Source organism: Neopelma chrysocephalum, unplaced genomic scaffold (genome assembly GCF_003984885.1).
Source record: "Neopelma chrysocephalum unplaced genomic scaffold, ASM398488v2 Primary Assembly neopelma1_60, whole genome shotgun sequence".
Taxonomy (NCBI): Eukaryota; Metazoa; Chordata; class Aves; order Passeriformes; family Pipridae; genus Neopelma; species Neopelma chrysocephalum.
Window position 1 is genome coordinate 2686011 of NW_020897715.1, and position 24741 is coordinate 2710751.

At 34.9% G+C, this 24741-nt stretch overlaps 1 protein-coding gene across 1 annotated transcript in view; it reads left to right on the plus strand.

The window, feature by feature from the left end:
- The window catches only part of NCAM2 (neural cell adhesion molecule 2), a 272918-nt gene that overhangs the window by 122398 nt on the left and 125779 nt on the right, over positions 1 to 24741 (plus strand). Inside the window, exons 2-6 of the mRNA XM_027681106.1 lie at positions 13882 to 13956; positions 14977 to 15183; positions 17537 to 17680; positions 21071 to 21208; positions 24398 to 24515. Coding sequence (XP_027536907.1) covers positions 13882 to 13956; positions 14977 to 15183; positions 17537 to 17680; positions 21071 to 21208; positions 24398 to 24515 — 682 coding nt within the window. The remainder of the gene's footprint in view (positions 1 to 13881; positions 13957 to 14976; positions 15184 to 17536; positions 17681 to 21070; positions 21209 to 24397; positions 24516 to 24741) is intronic.

Consider the following 24741-nt stretch of genomic DNA (forward strand, 5'->3'; position numbering starts at 1 on the left):
TACTGAATCTCTGAAAAGTATGCAAATGTGATTTGGAATAAAAAACCCGTACGTCTATTTCATACCCAAACCCAGACAGTTATCTTGAATATCACTTTCAGATGTCTAGTGTCTCATTTTCCAGAAGATCATGAGGAATAATGAATAACCACTTCCTTAGTGAGATTAAAGTCGTTATAAATTAACTGCCAAATAATTTAATTTTTAGGCTTTGAAATTCAGGCATGGATACTTAAGAGTGAGAGTTGTGTTTTCCAACATGAAGATTCAGTGTCAAATCATACACTTAAATCTGGTATTTCCTTTCTGATTCCGTGGGTCTTGAAAGACCATGGCATATATGAAAGAAAACCTTCATGTGTAAAATAAAACCTTTCTTTGCTTTAGTGGAGTACTGTATGTGTAAGAAATATTTTTGACATTTATCCAAAGATCAAAAGCTTTATCAGGTGCACTTAAACTACTTAGTTTTATGACAATAGGGAAACAGTATGATTAGAAATCCAATCTTCTTGTCTGCATTTTAAATGTTTATTATGTAATTGCCAAGAAGGTTTCTCATTGATGTTAAAGTACTTACTTGCATCAGCTGAAGACATAGTCTCTTATTCACAACAGCATTATAGGAAAAGTATTCTTCAAATATTTTCCTCATTCTTCTTGGGTAGGACTGAGCTGCCTTAAGTCAAACAGTCAGGCTGCTCTGACATGTAGAGTTCCATCAGATGTAGTTTTAATTACATGGTATTAGGATTGAATACTTGGTTTCTTTTGGTGATCTTTCTTACATAAGCACTACCTCTAGTTATGGTGCTTACAGGTACAAAAATTAATTTCTGCTGTAGGAAGAGTAGAAAGACTAATGTCAACATTAAATAAAAACACTTTTTTTTCCCCTTGGGTACAAAATGCACGTATACAGCAGTTGTGGCTTAGCATAAGCGCTTTTGTGTATTAGGGTGTGACAGACTCTTCCTATTCTGTCAGAGATAATTCTGATTTGATCAGCTTATTAAATCAGTTTGTTTCTTGCTTCTGTTTCTCATGAGAGGTTTTCTCTGAGCTATCACCTGTTCAGATTATCAACTGGATTATCTGTGCCTGTTCCTTACTTTGACAGGAAATATTATTCATCTTCCTGTCCCCTAATGTTTATGATATTTCTCTTAGAATCACAAGATTATAGGAATCTTGATTTGAAAGCGTCTTTGGGGGTCATCTCTTCTAATCTCCTCTTTACAGTAAGACTGTGACAAGCATTCCACTGGATCATGGCTTTGACTCTGAGGATACAGACACCACAACTTCTTTGGACAACCTTTCCCAGTGTTATACTTTTCTTCTAGTGAGGGTTTTTTTTCCATGATGTCCACAGTTTGTGGTCTTGTCAACTATTATGTTGTCCAACAACATAAATACTTGGAAAAACTTAAAAGTTAAAAGCTTTAAAGTTAAAAATGTCTTTTTAACTCTGTTTAAATAAGTTGTAGGTAGTTATTACCTTGATATTTTGGTTTCTATTTGCCAGAACAAGCCAGTCTCCTTCGTAATTTTTTCATGAGGCATTTACTCTAAGCTGGCCATTTGCTGGACTCTCCAAATTTCCCCTATCCCTCTGAAACTAAGGCCCCAAAACTGAGCAAAGTTATATCCTTTTAAGCATTGAATAGAGGGTTGGAGAAGAATTCATTCAAAGTAGCTGCCCAGATGTCATCAGAAATAGCTGGTTTGCTTTTTTAAAAGAATTTAAAATAAACCAGAAAGTTATCTTTTTCTGTGATTTAATATTTTTTTCGGTGTTACTTCTTTTTATGGCATAAATTTACAACTACATTGAGTCTTAGTCTAGCTCACGGGCAAATACTTTCAGCAAGTCCTAAATGGATTGACATACTGAGGGAGAGTTTTTAAGTCTTTAAAATTTAATTTCCATTAATTTTATATTCTAATGTAAGATTCTAAACTAACTCAGATATGAAAGAGAAATTTTCTTATTTCACCAAGGAACTAATCTAAATTTGGAGGTAAGCCTTGTTGTGAGCCAGAGGTTGGATAATACAACCTGTAGAGGTCACCTCCATCCTAAATAATTCTACGATTTTATGACAGTTTTTCCGAGATATAATGAAAATATCAAATTTCATAGCTCAGTTAACTCATCCCAGATTTAGCCTGGGAGTTTATGTAAATGACCAGATTTATGCTGAATAAAATTACCTGTAGTGTAATTGAATTATTTCTGTGAATAGATTATAATTTCTTACATATAATTTAATGTACCTATCCTTTTAATGGATTGATCTATATACTGAGGCAGCTAGACAAGTTTTTAAAAAATTAAATATACTTTGTGTGATGATAAGCTGTTTGGATTGGGAGTATTCAGAATTATGGAAGCTGTGTGCATAAAAGTATATTATCTTTGCAAGGGACTGTGATGTTGAATTAACAGCTGTAGACACAAACACATTCTGCCCATAACAGCTCTGATATCATCAACAGTAACACTCTGTAACAATGATGTCTAAGCCTTTTTTGAATAGACATTTAATCAACCAATTTTGATCTTTCTTCTGGTTTTGTCCATTCAGGGTAAGACTGTGCTGAAGGAATTTTTTTCTAAAATATGTTCATTTTTATTGAATTTTTAATGTCTTGCTGTCTTCTGGCATCTTTTATCATTGCTTATGTAATTTATGATTTTAAAAAATTTGTTTAAATGGATTTTCAGCAGTGAATAATAACAAACACATCACCGACTTAATGTTATCCTAATTTTAAACTATAAACAATCAAATTATAGATAAAAATGCATGCAACAATAATTCTGGGTTTGATTTCCATTGAAATATAGTAATACTTTTAAAAGGTTTTGAAGAAAGATAAAATATATTTTTACAAATAATTATCGTTCAAGATGTTTCTGAATAAGATTGTCTAAGTACTCAGTAAGTTATACACTATAGTTTTTTTAATTACTTTACTTGTAAATTTCTGAAGCAGAAAGTAAGGAAACTAAAGGAAGTAGAGGAAGCATGTATCAAAATGGCTTATTTTCCATTCTGTGCTTCCAATGTCTTTCCTTCTAAACACAATTTTCTTAAAGAAGCTTAGTGACTGATGCAGATACTATTTCTTTTCTTAGGATCACTCCCATTTGATAATATTTTTTAATCTTGGATAATTAATAATGGAAAACTTGAGTACTGGATTGTGAACTCTTGCATTTCAAAATGTGGGTTCAAGTTTTTTAAGGACTTGATGGAAGGAAGAGAAAATAAAAAACATTGCTCAAGCTAAACTGTACTGAGTGAAATGACGAGTCCATAAATTCATATTCCAGCCAATTTGAGTGTCTCAGGAAACACCTACCTTCTACAAGGAGCATGCAGACAAACGGACTAGAGACAAGAGAAGGACTGAAAGCTCTTAAATCTGAATTTAGACACTGCCATGATGTGCATGTCTGGCATCAGGAAGTCCCTCTAGCCATTCTTCATGCCCTTATGATATCTGTCCTGAACAGAACAGCAGACTGTGAATGAGACAATTCATATCTCTTTGAACCATTAATTCATTTTCTTCAGATGTCAAACAGACATCCTTGGGTCACATTTCCACAATCCCTTTGTCAACTCTTACAATTAAAATAGTTGGATTTTGTGTAGTTAAAGTTGATGCTCTGATTTCATTATGCACTTCTGAGAAATGGAATGAACTGCTTACACTTGTATTAAAGAAGACTCCTGAAAGAGACTGTAACGAATTCTTGAGGAACAAAACACTTTTACTAGATAAGTCTTTTCTCTGAAACAAATAATTTTTGCATGTGTCATCTTTTTCACAAGAATAAAAGACAAATCTGCGAGGAAAGCCAATGCAGTTTTTTGTTTGGAGATTCTTGCAATCAAGGTTAAAATCCTCTCTTATTAGCTACAGAGACATTGATTAATCAGTGTATTTTATTCAAGATGTGTTGAATGAAATGCTGCTCTTTCTGTTGCTGCCTTTAGTTTACATATTGTTCTGCTTTAACTTATTTGTTGCCTACAGGTGCATTTCATAGAGACTACTCCATTTTTAGCAACATTTTTTAGGCAATTGCAATGGTTGCTGTATCTCATCATCTACTTGTTTGTTAATCTCCACTAATAATTTTTGAACTCTAAGGCTAATTTCAGTGTTTTTCTGGTGAGAATTGAGGAAAAGAAATTCATTGCACCTTTCATTGCAAAGATCTCATTTTTTAATCAGTGAGGATACGTTGGTTCCATAATTACATGATCTGATTTCTTGCCTTGTCTTTATTAGATTATTATCTTTAAGAAACTAGACTGGCTTTATTTCAGATAGATCTCTCTATATATACATCACTGGAAGCAATTATAATATGTTTCCTTTGTAGAATGTGCTTGAAGCAGACGTTTTTGTGAGAACGGGTTGTGTATTGTTTAAGACTTGGCAAACTCTTGGCTCCTACGAAGCCTGGAGGAATCCACTCTTTACAATACCACTCACTAGGATCTTAAGGAACATTGATTCACTGGTGTCTTGAAATATCCAGGATTTAGGGTGGAATTTTGGAATTATCTTTCAGTGTCTGCCAGACTCAGAACAACCTTTCCAATGCCGTGCCTGTGGACACAGAAAGATAATTCCAGATTTTTTTAATTTTCCTCTTTTTGTTAGATTAGTTCTGTTGAATTAGTTCTATGACCATCTGAATGGTTAATGTGTTTGACATTCAACAGAAACTTTTCATACAATTTTTGGCCTGAAGTCTGAGAAACATCTTGTTTGGATTTATAGTATACGGGCCAAGTAGTTTAAATGAATGCTGGCTCCATCCAATATTCTGCTGCACTTTGAAGGATCACTTGGCCTATTAGCTGATTTTGAAGGAGGAATTTTGGCAGTGATTTGGCTTGGCGTTTTTTTGGTTGGGTTTTTTGTTGTTGGTGGGGTTTTTTTTGTTTTTGTTTTTTTTTTTCCCCAGACTCCTGTTCCCAGTATCATGTTTTCTACTGCTGCTCAGTAAGCAGCATATATATACCTTTTAATTAGGTGTCCGTGTTCAATTACTGCCTTGGCATGTTATCAAACTTGTGCTGATTACCCAGTAACAATGAAGAAATGCAGTTTTAAAAAGTTTTTACCTCAGTCAAACCAAAATGAAATGTAATGAGGGAATATGAGACACTTTTATAGCATGAATGCTCCTTTTCAGAAACATGTTTAATGTTTGTGGCTTTAACTTAAAGCTCACAGTTTTGGATAAATGTCATCCTTAAGTATTTTTTGTCTGCGTATTGTGCCTGATTTACTGTTCTATAATAAAAGACAGTGGACAAAGTTTTTTCTATGTTTAAACAGAATTTCCTGTATCTCAGTTAGTGCACATTACCACTTGTCACTGGGCACCACTGTCAGCTTGTATCACTCTGTTTGACTTCAAGTATTTTGCAAATGATGTTAAATTTATTTTAGATTAGATTAAAAACAAAACAAAGCTCCGTGAAACCATTTATGTTGAAAAAGGCCCTTAAGATCATCGAGTACAACCATTGACCCAGCACTGACAGGCCCAGCATTAACCATGTCCTTGATCTCCACATCTTTTAAATCTCTCCAGGGATGGTGATTCCACCACTTTCCAGGGCAGCCTGTTCCAATGCTCAACAGACCTTTCAGTGAAGAAATTTTTGCTAATATCTAATCAAAACCTCTGGTGGCACAATCTGAGGCCATTTCCTCTTGCCCTATCACTTGTTACTTAGGAAAAGAGATTTAACATTAAAAAAAATTAACCCTGCCCACCAAGAACATGTCCAACCTCCTACTTCTTCTACACCTGTCATTCCAGGTTATTGTTATTGGAAAACCATTACTTTGAAGATTAAGGTCTTCATTTTTCAAATTTATATTTGTTGAGGTATTTCTGGGTTTTGAAAAGATTCTGTGTATAGGAGATATTGTGAAAATAAGAATTCCCTGATTTAGTAATTTTCAGTTTGGAAAGCATGTGCCTTAAAATTCATAGCCTCATGAAGTACTTTTTCTTTCTGTTTAATACTACCAAAACCCAAAAAAATTCTGATTGAGGAGACTTTTTAAGGTGTTAAGCTTTGGTAAGTATAATCATATTATTCTATGTTATTTTTCCCCACATATCTATGTAGTTATATATGTATGAGATCGATGTATGACAAAGCTTCCCCAGGATGTTTCTCTGCAGTTAAAATTGATTAATATTCTGTTAATCAGTGAATTTTAAACTTCCATGTTCTTCCCATACATAATAAGAAGCTTTACTGAATTTAGCTAGAATAACTTAAATAGAATTAAATATCTGCATCATGTCATGCCTGCCATTTTATAGCTAAAGTCCTCCAAAGTTCATAATACCTTTCACTTACAGCAAATATTTCTTGCCAAAACCAGATTTTAAGTGAATATACTCATGTTTTTTATTTTTTTTTTTTAATGAGGTTACCTTTTAATCTTGTTTTGTTGGGTTTTTTTAAATAAACTTCTAAGCCATGACTAGGAATATTAAATATTCATTAAATATTCTTTAGGTATCCTTTAAAGTATCTGAATATGGTTGAGTTTGTAAATTTATATATAAATATTTATCCATATTGCATCTCTTACGTTTTGAGAGAACAGAGCTCCCAATATCAACCTACCTAAAAATCTCAATAAAACTCACAATATTTATATATTTATTTCTAAACTATAGTCTGCTTGACTTCTGAGGGGACAGTAATGAGTAACTTGTGTTTGAGTAAGTCTTTTGAATTGTAATTGTAACAAGCAGACTGGCTTGTACTTGTTTACTGTTTCTGCTCAGATACTAATAGCTTATCTATTTTACTGTTTCTGCTGCGTCATAGAAAAGAATATTTAACAGAGGATTTTCTGACTCTTCTTCAGTATTTGGGCCACTGTTGCACAGAAGTGGATTGTGTTGGTGCTCCTGAATTGTGCATTTCACCCCTGTAACATCTGTTATGCCCCAGAAGGGAGTTTGAACTTTGTGTGACTTTAGCTCTTCTCATCAGGGAAAATGACACTTCAACAGATGTAGGAAATAAATTCATGATGACACAAAGACTGTTTTGTTTACCCAAAAATAAACCACTCTGTATTCTATAGGGCAGAAATTTAACAAGGAATCCATAATAATTCAAATAAAACCTTAGAACTTTATATCAAAACTGTATTTTCTACTGACAAATCCAAATTAAGGGCAATTTAATGAAATAGAAAGTTCGGTTATACTGAACTGCTTAATTTATTGTAAAACTTTCTGTCAAGCAATTATACATGTGAACAACATCTCTCAGAACTGTCATACCCTGGAGAAGTAACACTTTATGATTTAGTAGTAGTCAACCCACTGTGAAGTTGAAAAATAACCAAACTCTCAAAATTCAAGTTTTTGTTTATTGGCTTTTCATATGCTGTTTGTCTTTCAGATATTTCTACAAAACAAATTGCAGACAAGCATTCAAGGCCATTGAATGGAAGACAGGCTATCATTAGGCCATTAATGTATCTTTCTCATAAGAAAAAACAAAAGGTTACAGTGCTTACAGGATATTAGAATCCTGTCTAAATAGGAAACTTTGTGTAGTTTATTAAACTGCTAGAAAAATTGGGGAAAAAATCTAAAAGTACATTTAAATGATAAAACATTGAATGAATTGCATTTGAATAGCCTATTTGGATTAAATTTTCACTGTGGGTTCTCACATACACAAGAAAAAAATATTTGTTAGCATTCTTTTTGTTCCCAAAGGATTATAAATGTATTAGGTGGTTTTAAACATGACAAGTTTCACAGCCTGTACAAGCTCAACAAGAACATCATCTCCTTTTCATTGAATATGTGAATGATGATAGGATTTCTTCTCTATAGACAGGTCATTTGGATATAAGAGAGATGTTACAATATGTGGTAAAATCCTATTTTACTTCTATCATTTCGTTGTGGGTTTTCTGTTAATGATGATAGTTTTAGTAGCTGTCATTAGCTCTAAAGGTCATCTCTTGTGTAACATCTGACCACATGCCATTCCCTCTTCAAAGGTCCATAGTGTTGGAATCTTTTTTGTTTATGTGAAAAAAAATACCTTAGGGGACAAGATATTTCCAAACGTGGTTTCCAGTAGGTCATTCCGTCTCTCAGGTGCAAACAACTTAACAGACTTTAATTCAACTCTATTTTGTACTGTTATTTTAAAGGAATTCTTCAGGGCAGAGGTGTACCATTCCTGTTTGACTGCTCATGGAAACAACTCAGAGCACACTTTTGCTAACAGAAATGTAACTTTACAGCCTGTATAGTGGTTTTTTTCTTTTGTATTTCTGATTTTACTGAATTAGTGCTTGAAACAGTTTAACATACTGAGGTTTTTAAAAAGAACCTAAAAAAGTATTTGCCCTAAAATAAAATACCCTTTAACTGTCTGATACTTAAGAAGTTCATTGTATATTTAATAATTTATGTTTCATTATTTCAGCTTAGGAGTCCAAATAGATTTAAAACATACTATTAAAAAAAAAAAAGCCCCCAAACCTACAAAACTTTTTGTTGTTTCCAAGTCTATTTAAAATAGAAGTTAATAGGAATTTAAAAGAGAATACATTTCTGCAAGGATTATGCTAGTGTAATTTTCATTTAAAGGCCATTCACTTGTATCTGGGAATCAGTGTACTGAAACAGAATATTCTCAGAAGCCTGCATAATAAAGGGTAAAAAGATTAACTGGGTGAATGGTTGTTCTGGGATTGACTTTGGTACCTCTTTAAAACATACTAATTTCTTTATGCTCAAGGATAATGAAGCCTTGTTTTCTAAGCATATTATACATTAAATACTAGTTTAATCATTTACTGAAAGCAAAACCACATTACCCAGGCAAATTTGCTAACTACAGGAAGTCAAAGAATTCCAGTAGCTGAGGGTATAACTATTGTCAGAGAACTTATGCTAAACAGAATTAGGACCTTCACAAAGAAGACAGTCCTATCTTGCAGACTCCTTGTTTTTCTTAGAAGCCAATGCCAAAGCCATCCAAACTGCCTTCTGTGGCTATCACCCCTTTCCTTAGTTCTGTGTTGATCCCATGACATGCTTTGTTTTTTCTTCATAGCTCTGTACTTTGCTCTTTGCTGCCTTCCCATTGTCCTCTCCCCTTCAGTGAGTTTGCATTCCAACAGATTTAGAAAGACCCCTCTGTAGCAGAGTGATGTCTGACTGCCCAGAAGTAAATTCCAAAATGCACTCGGATTTATCAACGTAGCATAAAAACTGTTCAGCTGTATTGTACCAAACTTGCATTGTGCAAACTGGGACAGAATATGGTATGTTTTGTTACTGGTATCTTTCTAATAAAGACAAAAAGGAAGCTTTTTGGGGTTTTTTGAGTGTTTGAGGTGGGGTTATCAAGAAGATGTTGGATGGAGTTATTAGTTGAAACAGAGGTTTACCCAATATTTTTCAGATCTTATTTAAATAATGTCTCCTTTTCCTTTTTATTACCTTGTGTATCTTACAGATATGTTTAAAAGTACATTTGTATAGTATACACTTTGAACTTGTTTTAATATATTGCTAAGGGACAGTAGAAGTACAAATGCAAATCACTTATTGTTACAAGTTTTGTAACCTGTCACTGATGACACCTCACTTTTCTTGCATCAGGTGATCCTCTGTGTAAACAGTCAAGGCAGGGTGTGATGTTTGTTCTAAAATGTGAAGGATACTACTGCTAATGGGACTGAAATCAATTAGGCTACTAAATATTAGTCCTCATGAATGCAGTCATCTGTCTCCATATTTAACAGGACAAATGAACCTCTCATTACTGTTCTTTCTTATCTTCATAAGTGATTTTTAAAGCCATTAAGGAATAATTCAGCAGAATCCTCTTAGTGTATTACAACTGATAATAATTCTTTTATAATGACTGTGGTCAAAAGGGATGGGATTGGTTGTATCACCTAGTGCTAATAGTACTCTTTTATTTTGCTGTAAAATTGGGCATGTACCAAAGACTGACTGAAGTCCTGACTGACTTCACTTTTTCCCAGAACAGCTGTACTACAATAGGATTACACTCACCAGTCTTCTACTTGAAGAGATCTTTTACATCTTGCCTTTTTGAATATTTTTTTTTCTGAATAAGTAGTTAGGTGATATCCTTGGAGAAATGGGAAGAGGCAGTATTTTGTCAGATCCATGAAGAAAATACTATTTACTTTTGGGCTTGGCTTAACATAATTAGATACCACCTCTACTGAATTTCTGGGGCATATTCACTGACCTGATTTGCCTGTGTATTCAAAGACCATCAAACTAGTTTGTTACAAACAACTCCCTTTCATATTAGTCCATTAGCTGTTGGAGCACAGCAATACCTTGAGTTGTGAGTGCATCACTGCCACCTTCATCAGAGCTTATAATAACTTAATGCATCTCTGTAGTTATTGAAACAGATTTGGAAGTAATGTGGAATTTCCTGACTGTGTGTTGTCTCTTGCAACATTTTACCTTCAGTAGGTGACAAGTGAGCCTCCTCCTAGCTTCATACTTGACTATTTGCCTCACTACTAATAAGCAAAGATTGCTAGATTAATAACTTGGACAATATTTTTCTTTCTAGGTTGCATGAAACAATATTTTACTATTTAAATGAAGTAGAGCTAGGAAAGTGATGAAGTTGGGAAAATAGGACAGATGGTCTTATATTTTTCTGTTTTGTAAATATTAAAGTACCATATGTAGGAAAGAAGACTTCCTTTTGGTTTCAGAGATGTAGCCAGCATGTCTCCATAGAGTTTATAGTTACATTTATGCTAAGAAATTTAATTGGATTTGAACCCTTTGCCAAAACTCTGTGAGAGTTTCAAATACGTGTTTAATTGACGAAGGAAAAATATTCTCTTGCTTTTTCACCTCTCATCCTGTTCCTTACATTCTACTTGACATTCATTACTTAATCTACTGCATTTACATAGTTTGATATCAGTTATTACAGTTATTGGAATTAAGCAGTGCAATTGTCCTTGAAGCAATACTGCTGAAATGCTGATGTATGTATTTCTGAAGCAACTGCACAAGATTCCTAACTCCATTAAAAAAAATATAGTACCAGAGAAATGGTGGCATAGGACCTAAAAAGTGAGTTTATGCTGTCTGAGCGCTTGAAATTCCCCAACGTCTGTGTTTATTAGTACCTTGGTTTCCAGCCAGCAGTCGTATGTCCCGAGGTTATAGTGACGCTTTACCTGACAAGTAAACAAAGAAATGAGGCTTGGAGTAGCCTTCTAGATGATTTATTACTCCTTGGTGCTTATTACAACATGAAAGAAAACTTCATGTGAAACTCAGTTCCTTTCCTACACGTACGTTTGTTTTTTGCTTCTGATACCGTGGATGTGAAGACCATAGATGAGAATGAGCACGGATTCTTTCTCTGTCAGTGCTCTGTGTGTCCTAAAGGAGCTTTCACCGTGCTCTTTGTTGTTGTGTGGAGAATGGTACAAGTCCCTGATCACAATTCAGGACACCTCATGAAAAATGTTATTTACCATACGTGTATTTGATTTTTAATTTATTTTATTTTATTAGAAAATAATGAATTTTGTTAAATTTAGGTTGGCAGGCTGATAATGAAGTAATCTGCAGTTTTCTCTGCTGTTTTTTGATGTAGTTTTTGGTACTACTTTTGAAGAAAAAATTCAAATCTTGTCTAATTCTTGCTTATCCAGGCTGATTACATGAAAGTTAATAGAAAATCTATGTCATTACACTTTTCTCCTAATTGTATTAGTTGGCACGTTATCTGAGTATTATCAATAGAGATTAATGATTTTTTCTGTGCTCATCTTTTCTTGAATTTTTACTGTCAGCAGAACTGAATAATTGAGGGGTTTAGCAGGTTGTTATTCATAGGTGAAATTTGTGAGAGAAAAAATTTAGTTTGGAGTGTAATACTCCTCATCTCTAGAGATGTTTGTCCTGCTGGACTTTCATGCCAATTATACAGAAGGAATCTTGGTGTGATTATGACATTCAGTATAAACTATATCTTGTGTTGCAGTTTTCCAAAAGGTAAAATATTTCCTCATACAAAGAATAGATGATAAATCAAGATTTATCATCTGGATAAAAGACTGAAAATCCAGATTTTCAGACCAATATTTTTTCTTAACCTTCAGATACACCCCAGTTCTCTACTATGTAGAATCCTAAATGAAAATTCAGATTGTTTTCTTCTTTAAAAAAATGAGTCCATTTTTTGCCTGTTCGACTTCTACCTTGATTAGAGCTTCAAATTAACGTGATTGATTTTATCCGCTGTTGGTTTATGAACATTTATTGTTCGATTTTTTTAAGATAATGGATGTTAAAGAGAAACAGTTGCTTAGAATGATGATGATGTTGGAAATGTGATTACTGAAAAGTACATAGTTATTTTGCATAATTAACCCCCTCACCAATAATACCGTCTGCGTTGTGTAGGTTATTCCCAGGGTCATGGGACCACAAGATAATTCAGGGTGGAAAGGACTGAAGAAGGTCTCTAGTCCAATCTCCTGCTCAAAGCAGGGTCAGACAAAACAGATTGATGTGGTGGCTTAGGCCAAGATCCCCCACAGTGCCTTGCTCGATCCCTTTAACAACAGCAAGACAAAGATGAAATCAGGAAGACTGAGACTGAGAAAACTGATGGGTCAAGGCAAAGACAGGACAATCATTGGGAAATCACTGTTTGGGGCATAACAGACTCTAGTTGGGGAAATAAAATTTATTTATCAACCTAACATAGACATTTAATTACTTGAGTATTTGAAAACAAGGATGACAAATAGTTAAACGCTTAGGGGAAACACATTTTTGCTTCTTTCCTGTACTCCAGATACCTCTTCTTTTCATTCCTAGTCTTCACTCCTCTCATTATCACCACCCATGCAGGTTACACTCAGTCCCTTCAGTGAGATGATGGGTAATGCAGGAGGTCAGGGTGAGGACACAGTGGTTTCTTTCTGCCATTCCTTCTTTTTTAACTCCTTTCTTCCACTGTTCCTTTTGCCTAACTCATTTCCTCAGTTCTGTTGTGGGTTATCCACAGGCCATAGTCCTTTTGGGGATGTATTTGTTCTCTCATGTCCACTGTCCCATCAGAGATGTTACCAACTGTGCCATGGAGCACCTCCTATCACTTTGACCTTGTTCCTCAGGCTGGTGTTCTAGGAGGAGCTACAAACTCCTCTAACTCTCTCAGTAGTGTCCTGCAGTGGGTGCGTTGTGGAGCTAGAACTGGCTGCATTTGTCACAGCACAACCTCTGACCTCCCTCCCACAGAAGTCACCCCTGCAACCAGCCCCTGCTCCCAAAACCTTGCTATTTATACCCAATGCAGTTGAATATGAGAAGGTTGTGGGAGGTAGTGTCAAAAGCCTTGATAAAGTCAAAGTTCTTATGCACAAAACTAATAATTTTATCCTAAAAGTCAGGCATGATTTACCCTTTGTCAGTCTATGCTGAGTGTTCCAAGCTGCCTTATTCTCATAGAATTTATGAGTTTATGTATATTTCTATACCTTTTTCTTTCTTTTTTCTTTCCCCCTTTAATTTTGTCCTCAGGTTTGAGATATGAGATTGTTATCTTTCATGTAACATTTTATTTTGATTGTTTTCTCTACCTCTATATGTATTTTAGTTCAAAGCAAAACAATGTTTAGCTGGAACTTCAGATTTGTTGAACAGGTTCTGTGTATTGAATGAAAAAAATACAAAACCTGACAATAAAAAATTTAAACTGACGAATACACAAATGTATTAACAACCTACTTTATATTTTTCAGCTTTACTTCAAGTTACAATTTCACTTAGCAAAGTTGAGCTCAGTGTGGGTGAATCCAAATTCTTCACATGCACAGGTATGTCTTCATTTTACTTATAGGTATGTAATTTTTGTTAATTTTTTAACTTTCTACATATTTAAAACAATTAATTGATTCATGATATTAAATTAACATAATGTTGTATATTCATATTGACTTGTAAGAATAATGATAAATATTAGCTCTTCACTGGCTTCACATTTCCAGTCTGGAATCTCTTCATTTCACACTCTGAATCACTCAGATTGAATACTCTGTATCAGTAAAGGTTGTTTATATCTGTTAGGATGCTTTTTTAGTTAAAATATTTTTACTTGTCTAAATTAAGGAATGAAATAAGCTACTAGCTTAAGCTTTAGCGTCCTCTCCAGCCTAATGAGAGAGCCAAAGAGTTTTTCTGGTGAGGCATTATCAGTCAGGAGAAGAGTTTGCATTTGCAGCTGCCTGATATTGATCCTTGATGTTTCTGAGTTGGCATCTTCCGCTGATGGTGACACATGGCCTGACTACACTGACAGTGCAACTGCCTGATGACTTGACCCGTTGATCCAGTGACTGCTGAACAGCCTGTGCCTTCCCTTTAGGACTTCATACCTTTCTGTGGGCTTTTTACCCCTCTTGAATTGAGCTGCTATTTATCCTCTCTCAACAATCGTACATCTGCCTGCAGTTTTGTCTTGCTTGTCTTTCTACTGACAGTTTGACAACTCTCACAGTTTAGCAGTTAACTGACACTGTACAATCACAAAATCGTTTAGGTTGGAAAAGACCTCCAAGATCATGGAGTCCAACCTTTGACCGATCCCCACCAGATCAACTAGACCATGGCACTAAGTGCCACATCAGGTTTTCCCTTGAACACCTCCAGGTATGGTGGTTCCACCATCTCCCTGGGCAGCCCATTCCAGTGCTTGATAACCCTGTCCATGAAGAAGATCTTCCTGAATTTTGCATAAATTCCTGACGCTGCATAGACTACGCGTTGGATAAATTTGTGCGCCGCATAATGTCCTCCTGAACTGCTAAATTTGGGTTGTTTTTTGGTTTCATTTGCAGCCATTGGTGAGCCTGAGAGCATAGATTGGTACAATCCCCAAGGAGAAAAGATTGTTTCTAGTCAGAGAGTGGTTGTTCAGAAAGAAGGAGTCCGATCACGTCTGACCATTTACAATGCAAACATAGAAGATGCTGGGATATATCGGTGTCAAGCAACAGATGCTAAAGGACAAACTCAAGAAGCTACTGTAGTTTTGGAAATTTATCGTAAGTAAAATACTATCATTAACAAAGGAAAGACTATGTTTTAAAAGCCACTAGTACAGAGAAAGGAAAGCCAATCAAAATGTCTTCCCAAACTCTGGTCTTTTTCTTCCACATAATTGCATCTCCTACGGTTTAGTTAGTGGATATTATGACAAAGACTCAAATTAAATGGGTGGTCACTTAGTAATATTGTAGATCACTTTTCCCTTGTATTTTAGAATGTCATCTAAGGAGGGTGCACTGTATGCTATGCCTCTCAAAGAAATGAGTAAATATGAGAAACAAGTCAGATCAATCTCAGTCTAATTAAAAATATATCTACAATATATTGCAAATATGTGTATAAATAAAATTTTATTATTATATAAATAAAAGTTATTAATGCAGGAAGTGCAATATGTGACATTTAAAAAGTGGAGTTTTTGCTGAATTAGTTATTTTTATGTCAGTCTTTTGATATTCTTGGCCTGATAATGGAATTTTGACATAAAGCATTGACAAGCTTGGGGTGATAAGTAACCAAAATGCATTTCAATTGCAAGCAACTAATTGAAGAGTATATTTGAAAAATGGATACATTCTACTGTGGTAAGAGATTCTCTGAGAGATTTGTTACTGGGTTTTTTCTCGCTGTAGTTGAGTAACTTTACATTGTTCTATATTCTTCAGATCAATTAAAAATGCCTAGAAGCAGTACATTACACAAACACAGTGAATATGTAAGGCAGGGTGTTTGTCAGTGAAAGGATGGGCCATATGCCAGCAGCCTTTCAGCTAAGTTAGTCTCTAATTTCATTAGAGAACAGTTTTTTAAATGCTTAGGCATTACAATGAGACAGAAAATACAGAGTAGAATGGTAAAGCTCTACTTCTGAGGGGTACAGATAACTCGTATAACAAAAGACATATAATTAAAAAGAATGTTTTGATAAAAGAACCATGTAAAGGATGACAGCAGTTACAAGTGATTACGTGATGGCTTGAAAGCTGGCAGTTCAAAGGATTTCAAGTTTTATGGAATTCATTTGTATGCATAAAACTGCCAGTTACTCCATTAGCAGACTGCTGAGCAAGGGGAAAGTCTTTTGAAGTATTTGCATGTGGTAATTTTAATAATTCTGAGGTCACATAAACCTGAAAACCCCCACAAAAATATCAAGGTTTGTGGGAACTGACATATAAAAGTATCTTTATTCATATTCGTGATGTATGGCAAGAAAAAAGCAGGGTAGAGTCACTCACTACCTGTTGGTTGTCTTAGAGCCTGGCTCAGGACTCACTGATGTCTATGAGAGGTTTTTTTCTGTCTTGCATATGGTAAAATACTTCAAACACTTCATGCAAAGCTATATAAGAACTGTATGTAACAAAAGTGTGTCCACCAGCTGTGAGAACTGTGTGGATTATTTGAGCCTGTATCAATACAAAAGAATGGAAGTGAAGCAGCATCTCTGCTTTATGTTCTCCAAAGTGTCCTCTGAAAGATAACTGACCATCTTTGGTCTGAGACAGCATAGGCTGTTTTTTTTTATTTTGTGTACAAGAAAGTCTTGCAGAATTTTTGTTTGTCAGGCAGTTGTTTTCTGCGTTAGATCTCTTATGAGATCATGGATTAACACCATCTTGAACTTCCAACACTAAATTCGAATAATACTGAATTTATTCAACCTGCTAATACAATCGAATATCGTTTGGTTATTTGGGGTTGGAAAAATTAAAAGCCTATTATCAGGCCTAAAAATTCTTGTTAGTTCCTAAAAATAATGCTACAATTTCATATGACTGAATAATGTTGTTTTTCCATGTTATTTCTCACTGGCTTTTGAGATTTTCTGTTTTACTCAGCTGATGTTTTTCTCAGTTAGTGAAGCTAAAATTCTACTTTTTTAGGTAGTTTTCCAAATTTTAATGGTTTTGATGAAAGTTTTGATAGAATAAAAACATGAGGTTTTAATTAAGTAATAAAATAATGAGGAATAAAACACAAAAGAGAGTAAATAGATTATTAACATGAATATATAAACTTCTAAGACCCAGAGTTTCAAAACTGGGCTCTGGAACATTGAAAACAATGAAAATATATTTATAAAACATGAACAGTTTATGAAAAGAAAACAAAATATTTCATAATAAAATATGATTATAAAGTCACTTTTACAGACAGTGGAAATGATGTGTCTAGAACCATTTGAGTCTTATCTGGGAAAAATATATTATGGAAATAATTCTTTTTTATCACAATGAGAAGGCGTAATAGTCACATTTATCTGATTTGATTTCACATGTAATTTTAATGCTGAGTGAACTGTAAGACACTTACTGTATTCTGCTTTTTTTTTTTTTTCCTTTTCAGAAAAACTCACTTTTCGAGACATAGTGTCTCCACAGGAGTTCAGGCAGGGAGAGGATGCAGAAGTTGTTTGCCGTGTTACCAGTTCACCTGCTCCCATTGTCAGCTGGTTGTATCGGAACGAGGAAGTCACAACTATTGCTGACAGTTAGTATTTTGGTAACTCTTTCAGTTATACATTCCAATTAATATTATAACATTATTGTTAAAGAAGACTAATCGCATTATAGTGGGGGATTTGACTAGCCCATGAGTCTGAGTATGATTTAACCAGGTTCTGTGGTCCACAGAGAATATACAATGGTTTCCTTCATATGTCCTTTTTTCCAATTGGGAATTTTTTCTAGATGTAACATGAGGGTCTGTCATGGTTTGAGAGCCCCAAAATCCACCACGGGGTCCAAATGCCCAAAAGGTTGCTGTGAGCTCCTTCACAGGAACTCTTCCTGGTCTGCCTGGTACGTAGGAGTTGAACATATGTTTAAAGCACACACAGATGAGCTTCCCTGTGCACACAAAGCAGTGACACTGCCCACACACTGCACTGACTTTGGGATACTTGCATAGTTGCTCAGAGAATTCCAGGTGGAACGGCTTTTTGCACTCTTGTGAGAGTCTGCGTGTGTTGGGGGTAAGTTAAGCTAGACTGATAAAGCCTAGGTGAAGATAAACCCCATGTTCCCCACATACAAATTGTAAGCCTCTGGAGAGAAAATTAATTAGGCACTTAGAATTTCTTTGACTTAATGCCTCAAAAACTGTAAATCATTTGTCAGTGCTATCTCAGTAGTCGTATATGCCTTTATGGAAATTGGGACTTTCCACATTTTCTGGAAATGGAACTGACATTTTTAATGAACCACCTTATCCACCTTCTCATCAAGCTTTGTCTCTGCATATAATGAAACTCGGGGTAGCAGTATGCGCTTAAAATTATTATCATTTAAAAAAATAATTGCTATTTTTATATATAAAAATGAACATTAAAAGTTTATTTGGTGTCTTATGAAATTAAATAAACAAATGTAGAGCAGTTTCTTGGGGGAAAAAAAAAGCTTGGTTGATGTTTTTTACAGCAACATGAGCTCCTCTTTCACAAGCCTACTAAGGGATAAAACATGGAGAGCAATGACTTCTAAAGAAAGTCACACATTCAATTCACCTCCCATTTTCTAAGCTTGGTTATAATATAATGTATATTAATTTTGACTGTATGTAGACAGTATTAGTGGTGAAAAAAGACCCAAAATATTTTTCTTGTGGTATAACAAGTTTACTCATGGGGATATCTATTGTTGTTTCCATTATATTTTTCTTCAATGAAAGTTGCAAAATTATCCAGCCAACACTTACAGTTTTTGTTTCTTGTTACTAAGGAACAGGATGTTCCTTAGTAACAATTAACTTAAAGAGGGGCTGGATCTCACCTTTTCAAAACATTTGGAGGCATAGTTCTCTGGGAATTGTGTAGGGGTAGGAAAGAAAAAGATTATATAATTTCTAGGTGGCAGTGTGTGAAATGACATTAATGTTCAAGCATGAGTTTATAAACCAGACATAATTAGCGTAAATGTGTTGAGGACATTGATGTCCTGTAAATTCTATCAGGTGAAGCATAATTAAATTTTCTTTTTTCATTTCTCTCTTTATTTTATGATAGAATTCTTACCACTGAAACAGAAGTCATTTGGTTTCTAGTTAAAACTAAAAGCTAGTAAATCTTGTCATCCTCCAGTGCTGAAAGGATGACACTGGAGCAAATGGAACAAGAAAGGCAGCTGAATAACAAGTATGCAGGTTCTTCAAAACTGACATACATGAACTGCAGGAAGCAATTCTCCTCAAAAGATTCCATTAATGTTGACTTTGGCCAACTTCCAGGCACCCACCCAGCCACTCTGTCACTTGCCCTCCTCAACAGGTGTGGTGGGTTGACCCTGGCTGGATGCCAGCTGCTTACCAAAGCTGCTTTTTTCCATGGTCAATACTCCTCTTCATCTGGACAGGGGAGAGAAAATATGAAAAAAGGCTCGTGGATTGAGATAAGAATGGTGAGAGATCACTCACCAATTGCCAATTGCCATTGTGGGAAAATAGATTTGACTTGGGGAAAAAAGTAATTTGTTACCAATCAAATCAGAGTAGGATAGTAAGAAACAAAAGCAAATCTCAAAAGAATATCTTCACCACATACCTCCCTTCTTCTGGGTCTTAATCTCTGTTCTGGTACCTGTCTCTCCTTCTGCACTGACCCTGGTGTCTGCAGGATTCTTCCTCTCACACATTCTCACTCCTCTCTTCAGCTGCACTTGCTGTTGCACAGTAACTTTCCCCCTTCTTAAATACATTATCCCATAGATGCTACAACTGCAACTGGTTGGTTCAGCTTTAGTGTTGAGATAAAGATGGAGATCACTTATGAATTACTAGCACCAGCAAAATGGATTTGAATTGGGGAAAATAAATTTATTGCCAGTTAAATATAGTTGGTTAATTAAACACAAAGACAGAATTAAAGCAACACCTTCCCCCTGCTTTTTCTCAGTCTTAAATTTACTCTTTCATTGCTGACTCCAAGGAGAGCAGGGAGATTGGGGAAGGGGGGTCGTGGTCAGTCCATAACAGCTCCGATGTGGGTCCTTTCAGAGGGTTGCAATTGTTCAGGATAAACTTGTTGCAACACGGGGTCTTACATGGATTACAAGGTGGATATTATGCTCTTTCCTGGGGCCAACACATCAGCCTGTAAACCCAATGCACTAGTCCAGACAGAAAGGAGAGGAAAAGTTAAATTTGCATCCAGTTTACTCTTGCAGATTATAACTTTGCTGCTGCATGTGCAGAAAAGTTTGTGCATGGTAGCTCAGAATCTGATTTTTGCAATGAACTTCTGCTACTCAAAAAGGTCACTGAAGTTCAGTTTATTCTGGCATATGCAGAAAGTAGAGTGCTTTTTTTTGGATTACGTCTTTGTACCCATTTCTATGTAGTGTTAGACTGTGGTGAGATACATCTTTGAGTAGGAGTGACCGAGGAAAGGAACAGGGGGAGGGAAGGGGGAAGCAAGCTGAAAATCGTTAAACTTAGTGGTGTAGAATGGGCACAAAGATACTTGGTTAATCTACATAGAAAGAGAAGCAGCATTTTGTTGTTTAATTTATTATAAATGTCTCAATTTATATTTTGAATATTTTTTTTCCATTTAATCTTTTTAGTTATTCTATGTAGGTGCTTATGAATATTCCACTCATTTTGCAATAAATTGTAAATTTGACTTAAATTTGGTGACTCCTTTGATGATTAAGTAGGAAGTTATGGATGGAAAATCCATACTGAAATTTAGGAAATGGCAATGCATTTTGGAATGAGAAAACCCCCTAATTTCTCAGCTGACATTTTACTTATAATTAACAAATGTTTTCTCAATGAGCATTTATATTTTACAGAGAAAGTACATGAATATTACTAATTTAAGTTAGTATTCCTCATATTGTCTTGATTTACTAACTTCACTCAATCTCTTATTTGCCTTTCTAGATCGATTTGCAATATTAGCAAATAATAATCTTCAAATTCTTAAAATCAATAAAAGTGATGAAGGAGTGTACAGATGTGAAGGAAGAGTGGAAGCGAGAGGAGAAATTGACTTTCGGGACATAATTGTTATTGTGAATGGTAAGGAATAAAAGTCGGTGAATTGACTTGTTGCTTTATTTGATTATTAGATCCTATTTTAATATATATCAGCTTCTAAAAAATACTGATTAAACTAGTTAATATAATGGTTATATCTCTTTATTATTGTTTTCCTATAAATGCAATTGCTTAATAGTGAAAAAAAAATCTAGTCTACTATGTAAATAGAATTCATTACATTTCACAGTATCAGTAAATATAAATATGTAAAACCTGGTTGTTATTAATCATTCACAGAACATTAACAATTACTGCAAAACCTGAGTAGCAGATTATAGCAGTCCTGTTCGCCCTGTATTTTTCAATGTTTTGTCATTTACAATTAAACTGCAATTGATTTTTCATAATTATTCACCCTCACTGCATTAACATACTTTATGAACTGTTTCAAAAGTCAGAGATACATTTTATTAAGATTAAGAGTCTTATTTATAGATTTTTGAGATTATTTTTATGAGGAATAAAATTTATAAGGAGTTACCTAGAAATTTGAATTATACATTTTATAAGTTTATAATAAACCCCTAAGAAGGAAAATGAATGAATTGAGACAAGACAGAGCATTTTACTCAACCTCTCTTAAATTCAGGGTTGACCTGTTAAAAGATAAATATCTCTTCATATATTACCTGGAAAGGACACAGTTCATAAAGGTCATTTTTTATCTATGCCCTCTGTTTAATGTCAGTTTTGCAATGAAATTTTTTCCACCATGCCTTTTATATTCTGAACCTTAAATGCTTTGCCCTTGACTGGTCCTTCTCAGCAAACCTCAGTTTACAGAAGTCATTATCTAAGTTGAATTCTCAGTGTCAGCAGAAAGAGCAGGTTCTGGCACAGGTATTGCTAAATCCCAGGAGTCAAGCAGCAGTCTTTGAGGCAGAATTCTTTAGATTGTTGTGGGTAGCTCATGCTGGTGCTGCATTACCTCCACTCCTGGTTATCTGCAATTCCAACAGTGCATCCAGTGGCATTTAAAATGCTGAATGAGATTTTCTTCTGCTGCTATTTATGTACATGGATATGATTCTGCCTTCTGATCGCCTTTCACTTCTATCTGATATTTATATACACTTGAGCTAAAAGAGAGTCTGTATTTAATCTAAAACACTACTTTGCAAACTGTGGTTTGACTTTACATAGTTTATTGGTGGATTAGAAACACAAATTGGGCTCTTCATACATTTATTATGACTCTAGACAAGAATTCTAACACTCACTTAGCTCTAATTTTCAGTGTTGGGAGGAGAAGGAACTGCCAAACGAGTGATTCTGACATGGTTGCTCATGTAGAATGACATCAATTAAGAGCTATTTTCTGCTTCATTTATAGTAATAAATAGGTTTTCCTACATAAAATATAATGTATAAAACTTGGTCCAAAATAGCTTTTAGAGTAATATCCAGAAATAGATGAAAATTGTAGTGGTCTTTGGTTCACACTTCAGTTCAATCTGACATACATACAAGAATAGAATCAAAGATAAACAGATGTCTTCCCAGTAATAATGATGAGAAAAATAATTCCATTTCATTGTCATTGCTGTATCTCTTAGAAGATTAAAGCACTTAAGGAATGTGCTTAACCAAGTCACAGTCCTGTAGTTCTTATTTGTGAGCAGTAAAGAACCTGATGCTTCTGGCAAAAAATTGCTTCATCTCCTCATGTTCCTAAGTGTATTTTCACTTAGAATGCGCTGAAAAGTGGCTAAAAATATCTAAAATGTATTAAACACTCTCTAAGCAACACTTTTTTATTGGAGATGGAGGAATTGCTGTTGCATAGCATGTGGTTTTTGTATGCTGAGTAGAGGAAATTTTAGATAGGAGAGAAGTGATCTGTGAAAAACAGTAAAACACACCGTAAAGAAGTGCGAAAAGTGTTTAACAACATAGGCTTACTATTCACTGATAATTCTGGTACATGATTTTATGATAATTTGCTATATTTAAGGTTCAGAAGCTGGAAGGGCTTCTGAAGTAGAATACTAAAGCTGAAATATTTGGAGCAAAGCAAAAAAAAGTCGATTCTCAATGTTTGATGAGAAAAACCTGTTGAAATACATTGGGAAGCCAAAAGCAAATTCGCTGGGGTTATCTGTTTCATCTTCTTTTCTCTAATGAAGTATACATGTAAAAGGGATAACTCTTAGTAACTCTGACAGGATGTTCTTGCTAGCAGAGACCTGTATTTTCTGAAGCTCTAATCTCCTTTTCCCATTCCTCTTCCTTTCTGTGGCGTTCTGTCTTTTACACATATCTTCTTCCTTCCAATCTCCTGGGATTGTTTTATTTGTATGTTTCGTAGAATCATGGAATGGTTTGGGTTGGAAGGGACCTTAGAGATCATTTAATTCCAATCTTTGTGCCATGGCAGAGACACCTTCCACTAGAGCAGTTTGCTCAGAGCCCCATCCAACTTGGCCTTGAACGCTTTATATCTGCTTATTAGTCAATGGAAACAGACCTTGGACAGATGTATGAAAATTACCAAATGAACAGATATATTAAATAGCAGCCTGTGAGTTGTGCTGTCTCAAATATTATTGCTAATTTTTCTGTCAGGTAGAGGTTCTCTGGGAACTGTTACAATTTTAGTAATAACTTTGTAATGACACATCAAGAACAGGAACCATTTGTCACTCTCAGAACACAATTACAGTTTTTAGAAATACGAATAGATTGTATCCATAGGGTTCTATCACATTTCCCCTTTGAAAGCTGGTGATACTCCTGCCCAGGAAGTATGCAAGAGTTCAGCAAAAAAAGTTAAATATTCATAATCAAGACTCCTACATATGGACACCTCTTTTAAAAGCACTGTCTGACATCAGTGCATAGTTTTGTGTCTTATGTATGTATTGTCTTATACATTGGGTATAACTACAGTCATCTTAGAATCTTCTCTATGAATATTGAAGAGCTGCTGAAAAAGACTTTAAAAAATTTATTCCGTAGAAAAAACTGCTATAGATGTCCTGAAAATATTAAAAGTCTTGTGTTTAAGAAAAGTAAAGAAATACTCATAAAAGTGTTTCATATTGTGACTTGATTCCCAAGTGTAACCCTACATTACCAAGGATCCTATCCTGCGCTTTAAATTGCTCCAGAAACACATAAATTATTTTATTTTGCATTAACAGGATGTAATGTATGATTTTTTTCCAGTTCCCCCTACAATTATTCTGCTACAGAAATCCTTCAATGCCACTGCAGATCGAGGAGAGGCAATAACTTTGTTCTGCAGAGCCACTGGATCACCTCCACCTGAAATCAGTTGGTACAGGTGAGTTCATTTGAGGGCTGCACATCAGGGCACATGGTTTTTATGCCTCACGATTTTCCACCACAGTCCATTAAGCTGTGTATTCTTAATTTCTCTGCTGAATTTTAGGAGCATTTGCTGTCTGTTTCTATTGTAACTGCTAAAGCTAGATTAAGCATTAATAAGTGAATGAACTTGCACAAATTCAATTGCACTCAGGTTACCAGCAAGTGAAATAAACTTAAAA